The sequence below is a fragment of the Coenobita brevimanus genome, chromosome 35, assembly GCF_032717465.1.
Source record: "Coenobita brevimanus isolate Jiangsu-jjx chromosome 35, ASM3271746v2, whole genome shotgun sequence".
Taxonomy (NCBI): Eukaryota; Metazoa; Arthropoda; class Malacostraca; order Decapoda; family Coenobitidae; genus Coenobita; species Coenobita brevimanus.
Window position 1 is genome coordinate 6,021,675 of NC_136988.1, and position 26,218 is coordinate 6,047,892.

Genomic DNA, 26,218 nt, shown 5'->3' on the forward strand with positions numbered 1-26,218 from the left:
ACCCAAAAATCTTCTCACCTCCATTACATTCTTTGGGGGTTTCATATGATGAAGTGCCTCAACATTTTCTGGATCGAGGATGCACCCTTCCTCAGACGGTATGTGGCCCAGAAACTTTACGTGTCTTTGACCAAGATGGCACTTTGTTACATTGAGTTTCACTCCTGCTTGGTGTAAATGGTGAAAGAACTTATCTAGGCGCTGAACTAATTCCTCAAAAGAAGGGGCCAACAAAATAACATCTAGATAGCTCTTCACCCAACCTTCCTTCAAAAAGGGGGTTAACAACTTTCTCATCAATCTAGAAAATATAGCAGGACTGCAACTCAATCCAAAAGGCAAGCGCTTAAATCTGCACAGTGTGATGCCATCTGTAAAAGTGGTTAAGTCTCTACTGATCCAAGACAACTCGGTAATAATCGTCCTTAAAGTCTAATGATCCATAATATTTCTGGCCAGCTGCACTTTCTACCATCTTTTCCAGTTTGGGAAGAGGGTACAGGTCCACCTCCAATTTTGTGTTAACTTGTCTGTAATCCAAGCACATCCTCTTTGACCCATCTGGTTTACTGACTAGTACAATTGGGCTTAACCAAGCTGCCGTGGATAGCTCTGTTATGTCTCTATCCACCACCTCATCAAGCATATTGCTGATAATTTCCCTGGCTTTCTCAGGGTAGCGATACACTGGGGCTCTGACTGGGGAATTGTGCCTAACTGGGTAAACAAATTCATCCCACTTAAATGTTTGCTGTTAATGATCCCATTCTAAAGGAGCTTTGTCCAACACATCTACTCCTAACAAGAGAACGGTCTCAAGAAAGTGGTCAGGGACTACCAAAGTTAGGTGTCGAATAGTCTTTGTACTACCAATTAGATTATCCAGGTACACAGAGCCAAGTACAGGAAGTGGGGCTTTTGATATCCCCGTCACTGGAAGAAAGTTCTTATTCTGGGACAATTCTAATCCAAGTTGACTCACAAATTTCTTTGAAGCAAGGGTTACATCACGTCCAGTATCAACCAATGCGGAACTCGATCTTTGGTTCACAATCAATGAAATGGCGGGACATTGAATTGTTCGCACTTTACCTAGTCATTTTGATTGTCTCGACTGTCTTCCTGGGCAATCAGCATTTCCCTTCCTACAACCTACTCTTAAGCAGTCAAAACAAGCATTCCTTTCAGGTGTAAGAGGGCAAGTTGCTGGCATATGATCTGACTTTGCACAGTAACCACAATACATTTTCTTAGGAGGAGGTTTAAGGGTTTTTATCTGTTGAGTCAGGTTGTTAAGTGTACGCTCGAGTTTATCAAACTGATCAGTGCTTGAAGGCCTTGTCTTAAGTGGCTTGGATGGGGTCACCGGAGCCATATCTTTCCGTGCACTCACTTGTTTGATGTCTCTGTTAGTTAGTAGCACAAGTCTCCTCTCATCATCGACCCGTTTATGCAACTCAGTAAGGGAGACAGTGTCAAAGAAATCAACAAGCTTACGCTGGGTAACTTCAGGAAGTCCCCGGAATAATTTTCTCTTTGTTAATTTCTCTGCATCAGGGATGGACTCTTTGGGGAATCAGGTCTCTAGAGCTGCTACTTTACAGTTTAATCTGTTCACAAAGGTTCTGGGACTTTCCTCTCTGTCATAGGTGATTTCCTCAATAATTTGCCAAGCCTCTGTAACATTAGGAGTACCACAAAACTTAGCAGTCAAAACTGTCTTGAAATCATGCCATGTAGAGATTTTTCCCTGTTTAATGAGACTATAAATCATGGCATGTAATGGCTTGTTGACTCGAGTCTCAGCAACTTGCAACCTTTCCTCATCAGATGTCACACATGACTCAGCTAGGCCGTACAGCTCTGCTAGGATACTTTGAGTTTCGATCCCATCTAAATCAGTTAAATTTACTACTGGAATGTCATTAGGTCTAATAGCTGAATGTTTGAGCAAGAAGTACCTGGTTGCAGGGGCTGATGAGTCGATGTAACTGAGAGGAGGAATGGAATAGTATTAGTTTGGTTAGGATCAGGGGCTGAAGGTGCAGGGTTCTGTGATGTACTTATTATCTCAAACATTTCATACCTCAGTGTTTCAAATAAGGTTTGTTGTTGGTTTAACATCTGCCATACATTTGTCATGAAAGCATGTTCTGCATCAGGATTGATGTCCTGATGGTCATCTTCGGCTCCCCTAAACTGACTGTCATCAACTCCACTTGCCATTTTCACTTAAATAAGCTAAAAATAATGGTACAGATGAAACATATGAAAAACAAAAATGTAATGCTAGGTGTTTTAGGGGCGGCTTCCCATTCCTCTAACGCCTAGTGTGTAGCTGGGTTCTCTTTCTAGACCGGAGCTTAGACAAATATAGGAGAGAGGCAGGGCTTACTCAAGGCAACAACCTTACATGTGTATTACTGAATTCTACAGTGGAACGGGTAGATGTCACGAATACAGATACACTGGACAATTATAATTCTTAGGCCTAGATATGGGTTATTAGTCTTGCACAGGATACTACTCAGGTCAAGGTCGGGTAAGGTGAATAGCACTTAGGGCAGAGGTTTATATACTATTATTGCAGGAAGTCCAAGTTATATGTTTGGGAAGTGGGTGGTACTATTTCACTGTTGGTAATTATTACTTTAACACTGGGGTCTGTGTAGGATTTTAGTGTGATGCGACGTTACTAGATGGTAGCATAATCACTATAATAGACCCATATTTCACTGTTTGGCCGTGTTCATGGTTTCACCATTACTTTTATTAACTCCACCAATTTTATATTGTCACTGGTGTTTCTCTCGCTGACTCCCTTTTTATGGTTAATTCACTGCTCTGCCTTCACGTCACCAAGTCACGGACACTGTGGTTTCGCTGTCACTCCTTCTGAGTCTGGGCATCATGGCGGTCAGGCACAAGGGTGGCGGAGGTGACCCAGCCTCCCTACTGACGGGAGTGGGTTCCACCGGGGGCCTCTGTGTTCAGGGACCGCGGTATCACGCACAGGGGCGTCCTCTCTCGTCTGGGGCTGAAGGTGGTGAAGGGTCCTACATTTTCGGGGCTTGGGATGGGAGTACGGCCCTTGGGGCTGGGGCTCAGGCGCCTGACGGAGGATGGTGATCTCCAGCGTCTGGGTGTAGGAAGGCCTCTCCCAGGGGTCCTGAGGGCGGTCTGGAAGTCCTGAGGGCTGTGGTCCCTGGTGTTAGGAGACATCATCAGGAGAGGGCCGCAGCGTCGGACTATGTTGGGGTCCATCAGGTGAGTCCTTTCTGGATCCGGCTGCAGGGAGAAGAGCCCGGTGGAAGTCACTGAGCCTCTCCAGTACTCCTCCAGGCTGGGGGTTCCCTCTGGGTCGTAGGTTGATGAACAGGAGTCAGCACCTGACTCAGGAGCGGCTACCAGCTGTCTCCTGCCGTAGGGCCCGGCCACTGGCCATGACATTTTGAGGGCGCGGCTGCAGGCCATCACTAAGGCCTGGCTACTGGCCGTGGCATGGGGGAAGGAGCGGCTACAGGCAGACTCAGGGGTACCTTCAGAGTGGCTACAGGCAGTCTCCTGACGAAGGCAGGAGCAGCTACAGGCTGTCTCCTGATTCCCTCTGGAGCGGCTATAGGCCGTCTCCTGCAGGAGGGTTGAGTTGCCACAGGCCATCTCTCGAGGGGCACCTTCAGAGCAGTTACAGGCCGTCTCCTGACGAAGGTGGGAGTGGCTACAGGCTGTCTCCTGTTTGCCTCCGGAGCGGTTGCAAGCCATCTCCTGTAGGAGGGTTGAGCGGCTACAGGTCGTCTCATTACGGGCACCTTCAGAGTGGCTACAGGCCGTTTCCTGCAGGAGGATTGAGCAGCTACGGGCTGTCTCATTAGGGGCACTTTCAGACCGGCTACAGGGCATCTCCTGACGAAGGCGGGAGTGGCTACAGGCCGCCTCCTGTTTTCCTCCAGAGCAGCTGCAGGCCGTCTCCTGTACGAGGATTGAGCGGCTACCGGCCGTCTCAGGGGTGCTGACTGGAGCTGGAGTTACAGCTCCACCCCGAAGTTGGCTGGGGACAGCTCGCCTGGAAGGTAGTCTTGTATTCCTGCTATGGTGACAGCGGGTGAGCTCCGGGTCAAAGGGGCACGCGGCCCAAGTGGACTTATGTCGTTGTTGCCTTGAGTCCCAGCGCGCTGTTGGTGTTCCTCAGTGGGTTTCTTCTGGGGTGCTAGGTCACCCTCTGTGACACTATACTCCATTTTAAAAAGTTTAAAGGATAGCTGGCACTTCAGCAGGCATGTACCATATGGTTAGGTTAAACACATGGGTTCGTCGGGAATCTTTAAGCCTTAAACAGAGGAAAAATTCACAATATATATATATATATATATATATATATATATATATATATATATATATATATATATATTTATATATATATATGAAAATAGGTTTAAATCATCCCATTAAGCTGCCACCAACATGTGCTGTCCACCATTATGTACTGGCCAGAAAAATGACACCAGAAACCACTTACAAATAATAATAAGTGACCAGTACATTTAAATTAAAGAAGTTTAGGAATACAGGAAATATTTGAGGAATAATTATGAGTAATACACTCTAAAATAAAATAATAAATGGACCTAACTTAAAGGGGTGTGCACATTATGACTTGAAAGGGTATAAAATATACTTGGTAGGGTTGACCCTTCAGGTTTCTGGGAAGGAGAATAGGGTGATGCAGGAGGTTGACGAAACACCCTGACTGTAGAAAATGGTCCTTTATTTGCATACTGCTTCTCCATACATGCTAGATGACAAAAGGGAGATTGGATTTGTTACCAGGTCTGGGCAAAACTTGAAGACTGCATAACAAACAGACAATGGCCATACTGGACACAATGTCAGAAGTAAAATACTCTGCCAGAACTTGAATAAAGTTCACTTCCAGATTGGTTCCAGACTCGTTCCCCTGAAAATGTTAGAACTTTCAGGTAGTTTCAAGGCAAATAATAAGATAAAAGTATTATACCTAAAAAAAATAAAACTTTTTATAGGATTATTCCAAAGAATTAGATAATGCAGCGGCCCTTTGACCATCCTAACTCTAGGTGCTAGGATGATACTCCATAAGATAAGGATTCGTCACCTTATTCTATAATTATAACACACATTTTAGTATCACGGTGGCATACGCGACTACCTAGCCTTACCCAAGGGCTTCGGGCTGCTGACATCAGCTAATTTCTGTCTCTCCTCACCCACACACACAGAGCTGCTCTGTACTCTTCTCATATCTAACAGTTTCTAGAGCAGATTTCACTTTCAAAACATTACTAGCATAGGAAAAATACAATTAAAATAGCTTTTAGGGTAATAGAAGTCGATGCTCTAACTCATACTGAAGGCTAGAAGAAAGAATAGCTCTAGGCAGGAGGCTGCAGTGCTGCCCCTCACAAATCAAAACACGGAGAGAGCTTTCATCTCGTCTTCCCTTCCCCCCTTAGGGATCCTTACAGTAAATGAACTTTTAAACTGCCTATGACATTTTCTCTTAGAAGTGTGGATAAATATCACAAAATATATAGGAACTCACTGGTAACATATTAGCCTCAAGTGTCATCGTTCAACTGAAAAAAGAATAAATACTGGATCGATGTTGATAATACACAACACTATCGTAAAAATGTATAATAACATGGGATATTACAATGCAAGGTGCGAAAATATTACTGGCATTTATTTCCAACCGGTACACTTAACAACTGATCACACTAAAAATGACGATAGCTCATGTTTACATTCTTTTCATAGGTGCCAGAAGATAAGCAGTAGTCTATTACAATTCTTTCATCAAAGTTTGCAATTGGCCATCAGGCCAATCGTAAGCTCTGAAGGCTCTATGACAAACAAGCTCTCAAAGTGGCTTGTGACACTGCTGACCCCTGTTGTAGGCACTATCTCCGATTCATTTGTACATAACAATGAGGATTTGGTAAGAAAGTTAAAATCTCTAAAAGTCATATACCCCTAAAAATTAGTTAGCTTTGATGTTTAATCATTATTTACATATGTCCCTGCTGATGATGTTTTAATTCTCCTGCCAAGCATTCGGAGTAGTAACATTTATGGTATTCCTTCTGAAAACATTATCAAGTTAATTAAATTGTGCATTGTAAACTCATATTTTACCTTTGAAGGCAAATAGTATACACAAAAATTTCGTATGGCCTTGGTTATTCCCCTCTCCCCAGTTCTGCCAAATATTTACATGGAATATTTTGAGAAACACTATCTGACCTCCGCAAATGAGCCAAACATAGTTTAGATCCGATATGTTGTTGGTATCCTATGCTTCTGGCCTAACAGTCTTCCCATTGATGAATTTCTCCAGATTATTAAAATCGTTAGTTCCATTGATAAAGATACTCATGAGGTGGAAATGGATAATGAACTGCCATTCTTGGATGTAAATTTTATCAGGTACAAAGGTGTTTTGAAGACTAAAGTGTACAGAAAACCTACAAATATTATGTAGTATGTGCATTATTATTCAAACCATCACATTAATGTAAAGAAAAAAAAACTGTGCTCATATCCATGTAAATGAGAGCATATAGAATTTCAGACCCAGAATTTTTAGATGATGAACTAAAAATGATTCCAAGCATTGGAGAGAAGCTAATATATCCACCAAGTATACTAACTCGGTGCCACAATACATCCAAGAAACAATTCCTTGAAGGGAAAACTAAGAAGCCAGACTGCGAGAATATTCAAAGAACCCTTGTCCTCCCCTTTCATGAAAATTTTCTTGGTGTTGTTCACATACTGAAAAAACTTACTGTACAAGTAGTATTCAAATTTGAGAACACCATCAAAAAAACAAAGCAAAAAAACAAACAAGAGCCGCCCATATAGTAATTCATGCGTTGTTTACAAAATCCCATGTAAAAGTTGTAACAAATTTTATATAGGATAATCTGGAAAAGATTTGGAAATTAGGATCTCACCACATAAATACAACGTAAGGAAAGCCCAACAGAGCTGTGGCTTATTTCGGCAGAAAGCATCCACTGACCACCATACTGACTGGGTAAGCTCTAAGATTCTAGCATGATCAAAAAGCTTTGATGAAAGAAATGTAATCGAATCTTGGCAAATTTCTGACACATATGAAAAGAATGTAAACATGACCTACGGTCACTTTAAGTGTGATCAATTGTTAACTGAATTAATATTAAAGCCGTGCCCCCCCGACTAACAATTTATTGTTCCTTGTCGTCTCCTGGAAGTACAGTCACACCTGCGTGCGACACACCTAGCATTAATCCTCTAGGTCTTTAGTTAAGCCACAGTATTTACCCCCTTTTGTAAGGTGCATCCCTAAGGAAGTATATATATATATATATATATATATATATATATATATATATATATATATATATATATATATATATATATATATTGTACTGTGCATCGATCAGTTTTAATTCAGGTCATCCTTTGTTTTGCGTGCCACTCCCTGCTGCGGGTGTGCAAAAAAGACGTCTACACTTTACGTTTCTGTATCACTCTGTCTGTAGATGTAATATACGAAATTAATCACTGTTGCTCCTTTCAATTCTACTGTGGTTTTATGAATACATGTCTTCACGGTGAAGTGAAATTTCCGTATATATATATATATATATATATATATATATATATATATATATATATATATATATATATATATATATATATACAGATTACAATGATCATGACGATTATGGTGGTCATGATAATGATGTTGATGGAGACAATGATGATAAAAATGATAACGATGACGATGATGACGGCGATGAAAATGATGATCATCGTGATGACGACGAAAGCGAGAGTAATGACGATGACGACGATGATAAAAATGTTGATGATGCTGTGTTTTTCAGGAGTATGGGGTCTCCCTTTAGTTGGCGCCCTCCCTGGCCACAGTACATCACTGCCTGCCTACTTCCGCAAGCTTAAGAACAAGTTTGGCGATGTGTTCACGTGAGTATATTAGAAAGACATCGTGGAGAGCCGCTGTAGCGTTATGATCTGTCCCCCTGTCCGCCCCCTACGGCGCATGCGTGGGGATTGCCAGAGGCCGCCACAAATATGCCATTTGTCCTCTGATCTCTGTTGGGGTAACATGATCGCAGCCTCTCGCCCTTTGTTTACAAACGGCATATGGTCATTCCGGCTTCTCTTATCATTCGTCTCAAAACTTTCTCGGGTAGTTTCCGCCCTTAAATTAAATTAGGTAAGGCGGAAAGCAGTAAAAATTCGAATTTCTAAGGTATGAATGAGTTAGGTTGGATAAACATATATATAATTAATCATCTGGGCACGAGTTATCTAATCTGTTAGGCGTGAGGATTGCCTTAGCTTTGTATTTTTACGGGAATGAGTCAAGCTCGTACTGTCCCGTGTATTAAACCATTTTTATCATACATATCCTTGAAATTATAAATAGTTTTGGCACACACTACCTCATTCGGTTGTGCATTCCACTGATCAAATGTCCTATTAGGGAAACTGAATTTCCTTACATCTTTATCACCTCTCTTTTTATGCTGTATTTTGCAATGTCCTCTTGCTGATGCATCACACATATGATATATAATCATTTATGTCTATTTTCTGTTCCCCTGATATGCATTTATATAGCATAATCATGTCTCCTCCTCCTCTCCTGCAGCGTTGGTAAATTCAGTCTTTCCAGTCTTTCTCAGTAACTTAAATCCCTTAAGCTTGGTACCCATCTTGTAGTGGCCAGTTGTACTTTTTCAATCTTATCTGTGTTTTTTGAGATGAGGATTCCAGACTACTGTGATGCATACTCCAGAGTTGGTCTGATGAATATCTTCCTCAGGATATCTTCATTTATATATGTGAATGCTATTCTTATATTAGCAAGCATTGTATACATGTTTCGTACCTTCTCACTGATGTGATCATCAGGAGATAGTCTGTTACTGATAATTACTCCTAGGTCCTTCTCCTTTTCTGATATGTGTAGGGTTGATCTTCCTAACTTATAATACCAATCTGGTCTTTTCTCACTTTTACCAAATTTTATTACATGACACTTATCCACATTAAATTCCATTTGCCATTTATTGCTCCATTCATGAAGCTTGTTCAATTCCTCTTGCGGCTCTTTGCAAGAATCTATGTTAGTAATTTTCTTTTGAATTTTTGCATCATCTGCAAACATATTTAGATAGCTTCCATTTCCAATATTACTGTCTGTGTCATTTATATATACTAAAAACATAATATACTAAAAACATAACTGAGCCCTGTGGAACTCCGCTGGTCACTTCCCTCCATGATGAGTAATTTCCCCTTAATATTTTGTTCTCATTTCCCTTTTTCTGAGAAAATCCTGCATCCAACAATGGAGATTGCCTTGGATACCTCCTTGATGATACAGTTTCCATAAAAATCTTTGGTGCGGTACTCTGTCAAATGGTTTCTTAAAATCTAAACAGATACTGTCCACCCATCCTTCTCTTTTCTGTAATGTTTCTCTAACTTTGTCATAATTGCTTAGAAGATTAGTAACATGATTTTCCCTTCCTAAAACCGAACTGCCTCTCTTTTGTCATACCATGTTCTAGATGTTTTACCCAAACTTCCCTTATCAGCTTTTCTAGTATCTTACAACACTGGTCAGTGATACTGGTCTGTAGCTGAGTAGTTCTCATTGTGTTAAATTTGACTAGTGTACAGGTATTTGTCACAGGTGATTAAGAGGGATGAGTAAAGGACTCATGAATGGAATGGAATAAAATGGAATGAAAAAAAAAAAAAAAAAAAAAAAAGGAAAGCGAGCACCAAGCCACTCAATTACTAAGTTTCCCCCTGGGGAGGGGGGGAGGGATAGAATACCTCCTCAGTATCCCTGCTTGTCGTAAAAACCGTCTAAAAGGGGCATTTTAATCTTCATCCTTCCTCTTTACCCCCTCTGCTTCTTGTACTTTATCTGTCCCACCTCTCTGCCTTATATTTTCACTTTAATACCCACCCAACTCCTATTGTAGTGCCATATAGTCATTGAGTGGCTTGGTGCTCGCTTTCCTCTTTTTTTTTTTAATCATTCCATTCAATGACTAAGTTATATGGCACTAACTTGGGTGGGTATTGAAAATATATGGCAGAGAGGTGGAACAGATAAAGTACAAGAAGCAGAGGGGGAAAAGGGGAAGGATTTTTAGTGGGCTTTTACGACAAGCAGAGATACTGAGGAAGTATTCTATCCCTCCCTCCCCGAGGGGAAAGGACTCGCGAGATAACCGTGACTGGGAGCTGGCTTAGTTTCCATTGATGGTATCCCTCTGGGGAGGGGGGACAGAATACTTCCTCAGTATCCTGGCTTGTGGCAAAAGGGGCACTTTAATCTCCATCCTTCCCCTCTTCCCACTCTGCTTCTGTACTTTATCTGTCTTAACTCTCTGCCTTACATTTTCACTTTAATACCCACCAAACCCTCTTCCATTATAGTGCTATGTAGTCATTGTTTTAGCTTGGTACTGGCGCTTATTATTCACCTCCTCTTGTACTTCATGTGTCTTCTCTCTCAGCCTTATATTTTCACTTTAATAACCACCCAACCCCCTTCCACCTCAGTGCCATATTTTCATTGGCTTGGTGCTAACTTTTGCTTTTTTTTTTTTTTTTTCATTACTGTGTTCAATGTATTTCCACTGACAGTACAGTATACAAATATATCCTGTGCTACTGGACAAGACAGGGTTTATGTTACTGCACATGTGTGCAGATTTCAATAAACGATTGGTATTAAAATATGCCAATCAGTGATGTGTAGTAATGTACCCAATGTGCTGAATAACCTAACTTAGGAATTTTTTTTTTTATTTCCCATAACTAGTATCTGAAGTGATCTCAGTAACGTAACTGATAAGGGTTTTTACTTTATAATTATCCATTGAATCAGTAGCAGTGCTGTAAAAGAGTGAACAGGAAACTTCACTAAGCATACCCTACTGGAGTGCGTACTGTTTTCATAGTGTTTGGAGTTCAAAGTACTTTTCCATAAATGAAATTTTGAGGCTAATTTTTATTTCACATTGACTGAACTTGAACTATACTGGACTTGCCTAACACTCTTATGTGAGATTTCTCAAAACTAAAGGGAGATGTAAGATTTCTCAAAACTAAAGGGATTGGATTGGATAATTGGAAAAAAAAAAAAAAGGAAAAGGAAAAGCTAGCACCAAGCCACTTATTGACTCTATGGCACTTAAAAGGAGTTGGGTGGGTATTAAAGTGAATATATAACGCAGAGAGGAAGCTATCTAAATATGTTTGCAGATGATGCAAAAATTCAAAAGAAAATTACTAACACAGATTCTTGCAAAGAGCCGCAAGAGGAATTGAACAAGCTTCGTGAATGGAGCAATAAATGGCAAATGGAATTTAATGTGGACAAGTGTCATGTAATAAAATTTGGTAAAAGTGAGAAAAGACCAGATTGGTATTATTAGTTAGGAAGATCAACCCTACACATATCAGAAAAGGAGAAGGACCTAGGAGTAATTATCAGTAACAGACTATCTCCTGATGATCACATCAGTGAGAAGGTACGAAACATGTATACAATGCTTGCTAATATAAGAATAGCATTCACATATATAAATGAAGATATGCTGAGGAAGATATTCATCAGACCAACTCTGGAGTATGCATCACAGTACTCTGGAATCCTCATCTCAAAAAACACAGATAAGACTGAAAGAGTACAACGGGCCACTACAAGATGGGTACCAAGCTTAAGGGATTTAAGTTACTGAGAAAGACTGGAAAGACTGAATTTACCAACGCTGCAGGAGAGGAGGAGGAGACATGATTATGCTATATAAATGCATATCGGGGGAACAGAAAATAGACGTAAATGAATATATATCATATGTGTGATGCATCAGCAAGAGGACATTGCAAAATACAGCATAAAAAGAGAGGTGATAAAGATGTAAGGAAATTCAGTTTCCCTAATAGGACATTTGATCAGTGGAATGCACAACCGAATGAGGTAGTGTGTGCCAAAACTATTTATAATTTCAAGTATATGTATGATAAAAATGATTTAATACACGGGACAGTACGAGCTTGACTCATTCCCGTAAAGATACAAAGCTAAGGCAATCCTCACGCCTAACAGATTAGATAACTCGTGCCCAGATGATTAATTATATCTATGTTTATCCAACCTAACTCATTCATACCTTAGAAATTCGAATTTTTACTGCTTTCCGCCTAATCTCATTTAATTTAAGGGCGGAAACTACCCGAGAAAGCTTTGAGACGAATGATAAGAGAAGCCGGAATGACCATTTGCCGTTTGTACACAAAGGGCGAGAGGCTCCGATCATGTTACCCCTACAGAGATCAGAGGACAAAATATGGCATATTTGTGGCGGCCTCTGGCAACTCCCGCGCATGCGCCGTAGGGGGCGGACAGGGGGACAGATCATAACGCTACACCGCCGCTAGGTGGCCAGAGGAGAGCCAGAGAGAGAGAGAGAGAGAGAGAGAGAGAGATAACATGATGCTGCGGCTCACTGATTTACTGATAAGAAAATTAGTGACGTTTGCCAGACTGATAAGCAATAAACCATAACATTCATTATGACACTGGTTCCATACATGCTTTGTACGTGTTTTTTTAAGAACCAGCTTGGGCAGCAAGATAGGTTAGGTTAGGTTAGGGTAGTAGCGTAGAGGAAGTTAGGGTTGGTTAGCTTAGATTAGGTTATAACATGGTGAATCCGCCTCTGGTAAAGTTATGTTTGTTTTGGTTAGGTCAAGATTGCGACAGGTTAGTACGATTAGGTTAGGTTAGGCTAGGTTTGGTTCGGTTAGTGTATTCGCAGGTAGACGGGTTAGGGTTGGTCAGGGAAGGTTTGGATAGTTTTGGTTAAGACAGGTTCAGTTAGGTTAGGTGAGGCTAAACAAAGATTGATTTAGTTAGGTTGGGCTTGTTGGCTTCGGTTAACAAGTGGTGGATCCGCTGATGTTTCGGCCTGAGATTGGCCAGCAGGAAGGTGGTGGTGGATAATTAAGTTAAGTTAGATTTGGATGTTAGGTTAAGTTAGATTTGGATAGCTAATATTAAGACAGGGTAGGTCAAGTTAGGTTAAGTCAGGCTGGATTCAGTTAGGTTAGTAAATGGTGGATTCACTGGTGTTCAGACCGCACTTGTGTAGCAGGGTAGTGATGGTGGAGAGGCTAGAGATTTGGTTAGACTAAGCGGTTCTGTTGTGTTCTGTTATGTTCGGTTACCTAATGGTGGATCCGCTGCTGCTTCAGAATGGGTTTGAGCAGCAGAGTGGTCGTTGTGGTTAGGTTTGGGGAGGTTAGGTTAGGTCTAAATAAGTTAGGTTGATACAGGCAAAGTTAGTTCAGACTACAGTAGGTTCGCTTCATTGTCTGTTCATTTCTGTTATCAAATGATGGAACCACTAATATTTCACACTGCGGTTGTGGAGCAAGGTAATTACGAGCGAGGGAGAAGCAGTTCCCAGTCTCTCGTCGTGTCATTTTCTCACATATGAGCTGCCCAACCCGGCCTTGCCCAACCTGGCCCGGCATGGCCCAACCGGGCCAGACCATAACTCGTTTGAGAAGCTTATATCTCAGCAACCATAGGGTTAATTACTTGTTCGTTTGCACTGGATGATAGTCCCATTTTTTAAGATTTGTTTTTGACAGGTTTCATCAATCCCCGGCATTGCACATAGCACGTTACCCGCACCAAGTGCAGCATATCGAAAATCTTGAAAAGAGGGCCACAGGCCAGACAGTTTGTCGTAAAGGCATGAAACTTGTTAAGTAGATAGCCATCAATGTACTTTAGGCATCCTCGGAATATAAGGCAAAAATTCAAGGCTTTCATGTTTTAATGGCTTCGCTTGTACCTCACCGACAAAGGCGTTTTGCTGTTGGTAGTACATAGGCAGGTTATGTTTGGTTAGATTTTGTTCTATTCTGGGTTAACAGAGGGTGGTTCCTCTGGTGTTTCAGAATGTGGTTGAGCAGCACGGCAGTGGTGGTGGATAGGTTAGGTTAAGCCAGGTTATGTTTAAACAGTTTAGGTCATTATTGGTTACCTTAGGTTCGGTTAACAAATAATGGTTCTGCTGGTGTTAGAGATTAAGGCTGGGCAGCAGGATGGTGGTGGATGTTAGGTTGGGTTAAATTATTTTAGGTTAGATTAGATTAAGATAGGCTAGACTAAGATTGGCTCTATTAAGTTTGATTGGGTTTGGTTAATAAACAGTAGACCGTTTGTGTTTCAGAATACGGCTGGGCAGCAGGGTAGTGGTGATGGTGTCAGACCATCAGCTCATCAAGGAGGCCTTATCCAACGCCGCCTTACAGGGACGGCCAGATTTTTTCACGTTCAAGATCTTTTCCATGTTTGGCAATTTAGGTAAGGAGAGAAACCATTCCTTCATCTTCCTTTTTTACGGCGATGTCCTTTATCATAACATGTACAGGAGGTCTGTATATTGCACTCTTTAACCTTGTGTGTTGCGGGGACGGCTCATGATGTTCTTTTCCGTCCTTTTAAGTTAACTAGGATATATTATTTACGTTTAACACCTTAGTTAGTTAACACCTTAGTGTGGCAGATGGAGGCGCCCATCATCCACCCTGTTAGTGTAGTGTTACTGTTTTTTGTGTAACTCCATATTGAGTGGCAAGCCAAATAATTTCCTGTAAACCAGGAAAGCATTTACAACGCTGGGTGGTAACCTTATAACCAACCAACACGTGTTCCCTACGTGACAGCAAGTGGGTTGGCGGAGGGTTAGTGCCCCTCCCCGGAAAACAACCAACTTAAAAATACGAACAAGAAGCCTCGGACCGGGACTGACCAAAAGGTGACGACTAAGGACCGAACAAAGGACATTGTATGGATTGCTACATAGAAGGTAAGGGGTGCAAATGATGAGGTGAAAGAAAGATTGTCCAGGTGCTTGAGGGTGCGAAAGGGGATGTATGTGGATTTTAATTAAACCTAAATGCGGAGGTGAGAGTGTGAGAGAATGGGAGCATGGATGGGGTATATGCGTGGGAGTAGGTGAGAATGAGAGGGCAAAAGGAGTGTGTATTGTGGTGAGTAACAGATGGAAGGAGAATATAATAGAGTATGGATCAGCTGGCCCAAGGATTGTATGGGTAAGATTGAAAGTTGGACTACTGTTTCATTGCCCCCTCGTTCCCCATTCAGGTTAATTCCAAAGATCTGAGGCGACGCATAACGAAGGTTTATTTAAGAGAGAACTGCTATAGATGTGTTCTGAATGCTGGCTAACCCCCGACTGACTCTCAGCGAGCAGCGGGCGTGGGAACCTTATAACACAGCAGTTTAAAGGAAATTGCTGATTAACATCAACTATACTGGTTACATATACATATATAGGTTTAGGTGTTATGAAGTATGGTTATATGAGTACGGTAATAGAGTATGGGTACAGTACTCCCCCGGTGAAAATTAAATTGGTGTGTCCTGACACAATTAGGCCAGGAATATAGTAGATATAACTATGGAAAAAAAGGGGGAGGGTGTTTACTAGGTATATAAGTAAATGAGTTAATAAATATTGTAAGGTAAAAATATTTCATATGAATTGTAGTAAGGGACAGGGATACAGTATATACAATACATGGACATGTGAAATAAGAAATGTAATTACATGGAAATACTATAATAGTGGGTATATTGGATATGTGTATAGATATACGATTTAATTGCACAGTACATAGGTATAATAGTAAAAGAATAGTTTGAAAAGTGATATATCAATTGTGGAGCACACAAGTATGGAGTCTATTATATCTATAAAGATCTTACCCGTCTCTTTTCTGTACACTTTTATTGTCTCTGTCGTATGATTCAATATTTGTTTCAATAATTTCACACTTTATTTACGGTTCTGTATATACTCTACATGTTTTTTTTTTATGCTACTGGTGTAAAATATTTCTATGATCTTCTCTGTTACTATTTTCTTTTCTCTTGTGACTCATGAACTGTTTGTTTCTAGTTAGTGTGCTCTTGCTCACTGTATTGTAAGTCTTTATTTCATGTTTGTTTGTTTTTTTGTCTCTGTTTTCTTTCAATAGATGTTATTTGAATTATTCTGAAGTTTTAGTTACCATGTATGAGGACATTAAGGACTGCCTGCTTCTACATCTTGTGGAGGCTGTACTATTCCTGTTGCGATTCTAAACTCTTGAAGGCGGAGTTCCATCTTCCTTACACAGCAGTGCACGGCACAGACTGTGAGAATGAAACCTATAAAAGCGATGGCCAGTGGAGGAAACACAAATGTTGGATGTACCCACGAACGGCTGAAGACCATAGAAAACTGGCCCATAATGAAGTCACTTTCATTTAGAAAGGTTAGCATACGCAAGTTTGTAGAGGTGATAGAGATATTATCAAATGGTAAGGTGGAGGTCATGTTGACTGGTCGGAAGATGTCATAGGTGTGGTTGTGTACAGCTTGATGGTAACAGGTGGCGTAGGTGATTACAGTTTCAGATTTGACAGTACAATAGTCAGGTGCCTTATAAAGGCCATCAGCAAGCACTGAATGAATAGAAGAACCAGGACACATGATGGTAACAGAGATAATGACCGTAAAGAAGAAGTACTGGACATGGTTGAGATGAGCGTGAGGTGCTGGAATTTCTGAAGCCGGAACAAAGGAACAGGCAGAGTGTATAGAATGGTTGCGAACTAAGGCAGACTCGCAGGGTGCAGCGCTACTAGGGAAAATACTAGAAGGTGCGCAGCACAAAGACAAGACGTAGGGGTAAGGAAAAAACATCTGGCGAGATCTGTTGAAGAGATGAAGGCAATGGAAAGGTGATCATGGGCTAGGTGGAAATATTCTGAGGAGATATTAAACCTGAAAAGAAAAGGAATAAGTTGGAAGACGTTAAAGGTGATGGTAGAGCGTAGAGGAATATGAACCATGACATAGTCAGCGAGAAGGGTTGCCTCAAGAACTGGATAGTAGATTCTAGAGAGGAAAAAGAAAGCAGTGGAGACAAGTCGAATGTAGTGTGAGCCCATTCCAATACAGAACGAAGGGCAGAGATAGGTACTAAGTCCACAGTGACACGTCCATCAACAGCATCGACTAGATTACGAACCAAAATAGAAACTTGAGAGACCAAAGAGTCAATGGAGAGTTGGAGGTTGTCGATGTGACGTTTTTGATAGAAGAGCTGAGAACCAACATTAATTTTAGAAATTTATTGTCTTAGAATGTCTGTGAAGTTGTTCAGAGTGTAAGTTACTTCATTTAGGTGAGCTGTAATCTTCTGCAACACAGTGTGTTGCACCTCAATGACTCGACTCTGAGATTCTAGAGCCGCGGCCAAGTGAGCTAGGTCGGATTTGAAATCAGAGAGGTCACGAGCTGTAGCTGCGCCAAATAAGCCACTAAGAATTTCACCTCCTAAGTCAAAGAGACCTCGTTTTACACGTGAACGGCCTACTGGTGTCTGACTAGAAAACGTGTCGTTTAGTTGAGAGAACCTGTCATAGATATATTCCAATCGCCAAGAAATTGGGAGATACAGTGGGTACCAAAATTGATCAGGATTGTTTCCCCACGATGGTTGACAGTTGGGCCTTGATTTCGTCCTATTGGCGTGCAAAGTGAGGAAGGGCGATGGCTACGTCGACCATGGGCTCTAAATCGTAGCGCAAGGAGACTACATCCTCAATCACCATTACCTCGCCTCCTGAGTCGACCAAGGCCCTGGGACGTACTCCGCCATCGTCCTCACCCAGCTCGGACCCTATGAGGGTCAGCACTGCCATCAGGTAGACTGCTAACATCCTACCTAGAAAATAATTTTGAATTAATGGGAGAGATTGTTAAGATGTTTATGTGCGGGAGCACAGCTTGGATCGATATTGATTGGTTGAAGAATGGGGAGATGTGGGTGAAGAAGGTTCAGACTGAGGAATAGGTGGAGAAGGAGTAGTGGTAGGTTGTGCAAGTAACTCTTCCAACACCAGGCCTCGTGGCGCACACTTTAGATCATCCGCATCTACCCACTTTGTATCTTTAGTTGAAAAGTCTTGTAATTGAAATTTGTTACCCTGTTTGTTTATGACGCGGTGAGGACCTGTAAATTTGTCATCCAATTTAGAGGTGCGAGTAAAGGAACAAGCAAAGACTAGATCTCCAATGTTGATACTGATAGGCGAGGCAGACTTATGCTGGCGTTGCAACACGTCCTCCCGAGATGCAGCCAGATTTGCTATAACATATTGATGGATTTCTGGAAGGTGTTATTTTCACTTTCATGTAATCATCCACGTTATAGATGGAATCAGGCTTTGAAGATGGGATGGAATAGGGAAGGTCTTTATCGAATCCAAATAGGACAAAGAAGGGAGATTCGCCAATGGATGAATTGATGGAACTATTTATAGAAGCTGCTACTGAGGTTATCCATTCATCCCAGGAGGCACTATTTGATCCTAAATGTCTGAAACACTCCAAAACCTTAAGGTTGTGGCGCTCTACGAGGCCATTTGAAGCTGGATGGTTAGGGACAACATTGCATTTGTTGATACTGTACTGTTTACAAATTTCTTCCAGAAGACTAATGTTAAACTCAGTTCCATCATCTGTAATTATTGTGCTTGGTGTAGTAAATGGGCAAATTACTTGGTCGATGAAGGCACGCGCCACGCTTTTCACGGTCTTATCTGCAAGTGGTACTAGGTCACAGTAGCGAGAGAAGTGGTCAACCACGACAAACAAATACTCAGCACCTGATTCTGTAAGAGGAAGTTTTAGAAGGTCAATAGAGACAGTTTCCCGCGGGCGTGACGGGATTGGGTATTGGGTGCAGGTAATCCGGTTGATCCATTGTGGCAGTGGCACGAAATGCAACAGTCACAATGTACATTGATATCTCGACGCATAGTTGGCCAATAGTATGCAAGACGTGCCTGTCTCAAGCATCGATCTTTACTTGGATGGGATGCGTGAGGTGTGTCATGAAGTATTTGAAGTACCGCAGATATTAGATCAGTAGGGACAACAAGTTGGTAGACTTCCCTATTGGGCAATTCCTTCCCTGTTAGTAATGTTTTCCTGTATAAGATATTATGTTTTAGCATGAACTCATCAATTGGTGCTGGCAGAGTAGGTAAGGTAGAGTTATCTCCCGATTCCAGGAAATAAATCACTTTGGACCATACAGGGTCCTTGCGTTGATGATGTTGAACAACTGCTGGTGTTAGTGTGATGTTATCAGTTCTGTTTGGCAGCACTGATGTGACAGCCCCTGCCACATTGCGTGAAAGTGCATCCGCGACTACATTCGATTTTCCTGGTACATACTGAAAAGTTGAGTTAAAGTCCTGGATGGTGACAGACCATCTAGCTAGCCTACCTGTGAGGTTTCGTCCCTTGAACAGATCACATAGAGGTAGGTGGTTTGTTTGGATATGCACTGGGTAACCATAAACTATATCTCTGAAGTGTTTCAAGGACCAGACCACTGCCAGAGCTTCGAGATCTGTAACACTATAATTACGTTCGGCAGGGTTGAGGGAGCGACTAGCATACGCTATTACACGCTTCCTTGATGCTTGATCTAGTTGCATTAAAACTGCACCAAAGCCTGCGCCTGAGGCATCTGTGCACAAAAGAAAGGGTTTTGTATAATCAGGAAATGTTAAAACTGGGGCATTTACGAGGGCCGTTTTGAGTGCTTTGAAGGTACTGACTGATCTTTAGTCCAAACAAAAGACATATTTTTCTTCAGTAAGTGAGTCAGAGGAGCGGCGATTTGTGCATATCCTTTGATAAATTTGCGGTTTTAACCACTCAGTCCCAGGAAACTCTTTACAGCATCTGTACTGGTAGGTTCTGGAAAGTTGATGATCGCCTTAGTTTTATCTTCATTGGTATGAATCCCTTGTGTATCAACTACATGGCCTAGGAATTTAATTTTCTTTCTTAGGAAGTTACATTTACTGACGTTAAACTTCAGACCAGCCAGTTGAAGGCGCTCAAATACTTGCTGAAGTTTAACAAAAAGTTCAGGAATTGATTTGCTCACAACAATGATATCATTTAGATAGGCGAAGAGAGAATGACCCATCATGTCACAAAACAGTGAATGGATGAGTCACTTGAATACTGAAGGGGCAATCCTTAATCCGAAGGGACGTCTCTTGAACTGAAAATGCCCAGAATGGGTGCTGAAAGCTGTTATAGGGCGAGATGATTCTTCCATTTCTACCTGCCAGTAGCCACTGAGTAGATCAAGGGATGTAAAGACTACGTTGTTCTCATCTAGTGACTCTAGTAAATCAATCAGGGCTGGCAATTGAAAGAGATCTGGTACAGTTACTGAATTTACTCTACGATAGTCAAATACTGGTCTAAATTGGCCGTCTTTCTTTGGAACTAAGAAAAATGGGCTATTCCACGGACTGACAGAAGGTTCAATGATATCCTGATCTAACATTTTTTGTACTATCTCATCAGTCTTGTTTCTCAAGCTGAGGCAATCTGTAGGCTGGTATGTTGAGTGTCCTGTACTAGTTCTATGTTGTGCTTAACCAAGTCTGTCCTACCCATAGGTTCTCAGCGTAAGGCTACTACATCTCGATATGATTGCAATAGATTCACTAACTGATCTTTATGTTGTGGATAATCATCACAAGTTAGACTTGAGAGAAGGTCAGGTGAAAGAGTTGGAGCAGATCCCTTAGAGTTGATGGCATACACACCAGATGGATCATTATCATCGTCTTCATTTTTAGTAGGTATGGAGATTAGTACCTATTGGCACTCCCTTACGACCGATGGTAAACCAGGAAGTCTCCAATCTTTATACCACTTTTAAGCTTCAATGGAGCATTAGTGACATTTAGCAAGTATAGATAACACAAGTTATCCTCCAACACATTACACAATACCGACTCATAGTTAAACCATTCACACAACACGTCACTGGTATTATTAGTACATCCACTCCTTCTTTCCCACCTACAGCACGAACAGAGACTTTGGTAAACTCACGCAGCAACAAAATTGTGCACTGATTTGTTACTGCATGCCTCGTCTCTGCGTGTTCTAGAAGAGCATTCAAATTTTGTGAGGTAGCTAACTGAGACGTGTCTGAGTCGGCTTTAGTGCTGTCGTTAGAGGGGTTATCATGATCTACTGTTGAGTGCTTAGAGGGTGTATCATTAGCTGTTGGTGAATTTACTTCTACGCTCCCAGAAAGTGGTGGATTTATCTCTTTACTCTCAGAGAATGAGGAGCATTCATCTGTACTCTCAGGTAGTGGTGAGGTTAGTGGTAACTGAATGACTGAGTTTATTTGGGAAAGGACAGGACGTGGATAATCCATGTCATATACTGGGAAGCCATAAATACCTATGCTAATAGAAGATGGGATTAGAGTGATGTATTCTGCCATGGTGGGTAAACCTAGAAGGACATCTACTGGATATCTGAGGTCATTTGTAACAAGAAACGTCACTGTAAAAGGTGTCAAAGCTTTATCTAATTGTATTTTTAAAATAACTTGTCCTTTGACCTTAATCTCTGAGCCATCCACACCGCATAAACGAATGTCAGGTGGCTCAAGAATTCCAACCTTTTTACCTGTTCTCCTAATGCTGTTTAAAAGAGTTTTCGGATATCAAATTTACCATAGACCCCGTATCCATGAAAAAACGAGGTTTGTACGTTTTCACTCCGTCCTGGAATGACTAAGCCTGAAGAAGTTATAGGCCCTACCTGGCATATGGGGAGCTGATCTTCTGTAGTACCGTTATATGTTTCCGACACGGGTGCTCCCCTTCCCCCGACTGGCGGCTGTTTAGGAAACGACACTCCTCAGTAGTGTGAGGCGTACTGTTCTTGTGATATTTGCATTTAGGGCGACACGATCGTGAGGGTGTACGTTGTCTACCCTGTGAGTGATGTCGTCAGTATTTACGATCGCAACTGGATTCTCGATGCCCGGTGTTACCACAGTGCCAGCACACGATCGAGGATTGTTTTCCCGTCGCACATTGGACTGGTCACGACCGCCGGTTGGTGATTTGTAACGTGAAAGGGAACGGTTAGTGTTAGGTTTTCCTCTCGTACGAAGTAAGTGGTCGCGAACGTGAGAAATCCGATGAAGCAACTGAGGTGTGGAAAACTTGGGAGAATGAGGGGTGATTAGTGGCCTGACGAGTGAGGTTTGATCCCGTTCATTCCTTAATGGCCTTTTAGATGTTTTGAATTTTGTCTCTTCGGTTGAATCCTATCTGTAAGGCTAGTTCTTTCTGGTTGGCATCAAGCCAATTCATGAATCTCAGGTAACCCAGGAAATCTCCGAAGTCATTAAGTGAAATCATAAAGGTTCCATTAATATCTTTTACCCATTGGGTGCCACGCAACAATTGGCGCATCTCAGAACTAGTTACTTTCATCGCAGCTGCTGCCTCATATAGTTTTGCATCATTAGGTTGGACTTTCATATCCTCCTCCATTTGGTTTAACTAGTTAGTAAAACCTATGAGAGATGCGGCATTTGAGTGCTGACAACAGAGCTGTATTAACTTATGACGCAATTCATCAAATGTTTGACAGTCCTCAAAATGCCCTGAACGAATCGCGGCTCCTATTGGTGACTTGCCCTGGTGTACTCGACCCATAAGATAAGAGACTTTGAGGGGTTCATTTGTGATTTGTGTGTTACGAATGTCCGTTTCGACCTCTCTGAGGAAGTCGTAAATGGACACTGAGTTGTCTTCTCCGGTAAATTTAGGGCGGTTAGCATCGTCCAAATATATTGACTGTGGAGGGGGGGGGGGTTGATTTGCCATGGTTGGAAGAGTGTGAGATTGGGGAAGAGTGGAAGTAACTGAAGTAGTTGGTTGAGAGGTAGTGAAGGTAATGGTAGTTACGTGTGGCTGAGTTGGGAGCTGAAGTGCTGTAGCAGAGACAGAGCGGGAAGTGGAAGGACAAGGAGTTAAAGGACGTTCTAGAGAGTCATTTAAAGATGAAGGTGTATCTGGATTTATTTTATCTGGAGGAAAAATATCTGGGTTCTCTAGAGCAGAAGGAGTTGTAGTAGTGGTAGCGGTAGTAGTAGCAGTGGTGATGGTAGTGAGAGTGGTATGAGAATGTTCAGGTTTAGGAGTTGTCTGGGTAGACGAAGAATATTTTTGATACGATCGACCACTACGAAGGTAAGTCACTGAATCGTCATTACTGGGATCTACCCGCTCACTTTCGGTGTCTTGTCGCTGGTGAACGGGTGAGAGCTCAGTTTTTGCAAAATACAACGTGTAGTGACGTGGGATAAATTATAAATAGTAATGAAAATAAAAATGTCTATATACAATGTGAGAATGAGGGCATATGAAATATTTACAATGGTAATGGGAGTGAATATGCACAGTGGAGGCAAAAGGAAAAATTAATCGGGTGAAGAAAAGTGAGGTGAGAGGTGAGCGTGGTGGGTGGTGTGGCTGAGAAGATAAATATAAGCCATGCACGATAGTGAATAAAAGACAGATGAATGGTAATATGAGGCACAATCTGTAGAGGAAATCCGTAGAATAATCTCTATGGAAAAGCAAGGATTGGGCTTTTTAGAATAAACTATATATTTACATATACTGAATACGAAAGCTTTGAGAATGAAGTGAAGTCTTGCTTGGTGGAAGAGAAGTTGAGACGATACTTGAATGAAGTATCCCTCCCCGGCTGCGGAGGTGACGGTGGGAGGGTGGGGGGTGATGACGTCCCAATCTCGGGCGACGAATGGGAGGCCAGTTGAGGGTCAGATGATTACCAGCGAGACGTTGATTGAAGTGCCGGGGATGACGTAGAAACACATACCCTGCCCTGGGCAAGGAGCTGGAGGGCCACAGCTGCCAGGCGGTGCGGGTGGGGCCGGTTTTGCTTGGTCAGCAGTTTGGAAGGTGGGGTTTAGAGGGGGAGGTTGGGGTGTGGTGGGGTGTGTTGGGGTGGTAATTTTATAATTATGAAGAACAGAACGAGCATAAGAACTGGCACTTGATAGTTCCTTACTGAATTTCAGTTGTATAGCAGCTGTTGAGAACCGATGTGGCCTGTAGGTCGGTGGTGGTATAAACTTCAGGGAAATGGTAGGAAGTTTTCACCAAGGAAGATGTAGGTGTCCCAAACACAAGGCAGACAAAAGGCAGACGTGCGGCAGGTGTGGTAGGGGTCATGAAGGAACAAGCACCGGTAGTAATTCGTCCTGTCGTGGCACTAAATCACCGTAGAGGCAAGATGAGTAAAAGATGCGACACACCGCTGCTACCAAATTATTTCACTGCTCCCTCGTTTCCCACCCAGGTTAATTCCAAAGATCTGAGGCGATGTACAACGGAGGCTTATTTAAGAGAGAGCTGGTATAGATGTGTTCTGAATGCTGGCTAACCCCCGACTGACTCTCAGCAAGCAGCGGGCGTGGGAACCTTGGGTTAACTCAGCAGTTTAAAGGAATTTGCTGATTAACATCAACTGTACTGGTTACACATGCATATATAGGTTTAGGTATTATGAAGTATGGTTATATGAGTACAATAATACTGTATAGTATGGGTACACTACAAATATGGGCGATTGTGTGCTTGTATGCGCCGATGCAAGATCGTGCAGTCAGAGTGAGAGAAGAGTTCTGGACCAATGTGGAAGTGTAAATGGAAAAGTTTGAATAGGAATGAAAGAGTGTTTTTGACTGGAGATATGAATGGAAAAATGGGGAATGTGAAGGTGGATGCAGTTGTTGGTGAGTGGTTTGTGCCTGAAAAAATGGATGAGAGTGGCAGTGCTTTTAAGGACATTTGTGCCGGGAGGGGTGGTTGGTGATAGCCAATACCCTCTTCGGGCACCAAATGATCCATAGGAATACGTGGCAAGTGATGAGAAGGGTAGAGGGTGAACTGAATGAATGCAACGCAGTGATTGATTATGTGTGTGTGGATGACAGGATGAGAAGGTGTGTAATGGATGCAAGAGTATATTTCGGTTTGGGGAGTGGACTTTGTTGGTGGTGGTTAGAATCAGTGCCTAAACGAAATGGAGAAATAGAAGAAAGGAAGGACAGCAGGAAGTAGCTCCTACAAGGAGGGTAGAAAGTTTACAAGAGGATGGAAAAAAGGTAGAATATAAGAGGGAAGTGGAGGAGCGACTGGGTAAATATGGATTGGAGCAGATGAGGGACGTGGAAGATGTGTGCAAGATATTCACAGAAGTAATCTGTGCAGCATATGAGGTGGTGAGTGGGGTGAAGGGAAAACGAAAGGGGGTGCAGGGAACAGCATGGTGGAATGAAGAGGTGAGAGAGGGTGTGGAATAAAAGAAGAAAACACATAGTTAGTGGATGACAAACAGGAGCGTGGAAGAAGTTGAGAGACAGAAGAAAGAGTTGTATGTAGAGAGAAAGAGAGAGGTGAAAAGATTACTAAGAAAGAATAAGAAGAGAGTGATGAGGAATTTGGAAGAAATTTGAGTGTAAAATGGAGGGAATGTAAGAAAATGCTCTGGAAAGAGGTAAAGAGAGTTATATAAGTGCCAGAGAAGTTAGTTGGGGAGTGAAAGACAAAAATGGTAGATTACTAGTGGAGAAAGGAGAAAAGTGAGTAAATGGAGAGAACACTTTAAGGAACTGTTGAACATAGAGAATGAAAGTAATGCGAGTATAAGTGGCTGGAGAATGGCTGAGAGACGGAGGGATGTGAGAAGAGAGGAAGAAATCAGTAGGATGGAAGTTGTGGAAGCAATGAAGAAAGTTAAAACAGAGAAAGCCCCAGGAATTGATGGAGTGTGGTGAAATGCAGAAGCATGGGGGAGAAATAGTAGTACAGTGGATGTGGAAGATGTGCAGATTGGCCTGGGAGGAAAGTAGAGTCCTGGAGGATTGGAAGTCAGGTATAATCATTCCCTGCACAAAGGAAAAGGGAAAAAGAATTGTGTGGTAATCATAGGGGCATTTGTCTTCTTAGTGTAATAGGAAAAGTATATGGTAGGAAACTTATTGACAGAGTTAGGGAAATAACAGAGGAATTAGTTGGAGAAGAACAGGGAGGTTTTTGGAAGGAATGAGGTTGTGTAGATCAGATATTCATTCTTAGATCTTTAGTGGAAAAGTT

General features: G+C 42.0%; 1 protein-coding gene across 1 annotated transcript; it reads right to left on the bottom strand.

Annotated features, from left to right (window-relative positions):
• Positions 1-391: 391 nt before the first annotated feature.
• Positions 392-2,226, bottom strand: LOC145396231 (uncharacterized). The gene is made up of 4 exons (XM_080269664.1): positions 2,087-2,226; positions 1,696-1,991; positions 1,394-1,566; positions 392-751 (listed from the first exon to the last, which is right to left on the bottom strand). The coding sequence occupies exons 1-4, from the start codon at positions 2,224-2,226 to the stop codon at positions 392-394; spliced, it is 969 nt and encodes a 322-aa protein (XP_080125790.1).
• Between the last annotated feature and the right edge of the window lie 23,992 nt (positions 2,227-26,218).

Excerpts from the sequence above, each read along its gene's own strand:
- LOC145396231 (XM_080269664.1), bottom strand. The coding sequence starts at position 2,226 with ATGGCAAGTGGAGTTGATGACAGTCAGTTTAGGGGAGCCGAAGATGAC. Across the intron at positions 1,992-2,086 it reads ACCTTATTTGAAACACTGAG|TTACATCGACTCATCAGCCC; the intron begins GTATGAAATGTT and ends TCCTCCTCTCAG. Across the intron at positions 752-1,393 it reads CTAACAGAGACATCAAACAA|CAAACATTTAAGTGGGATGA; the intron begins GTGAGTGCACGG and ends GATCATTAACAG.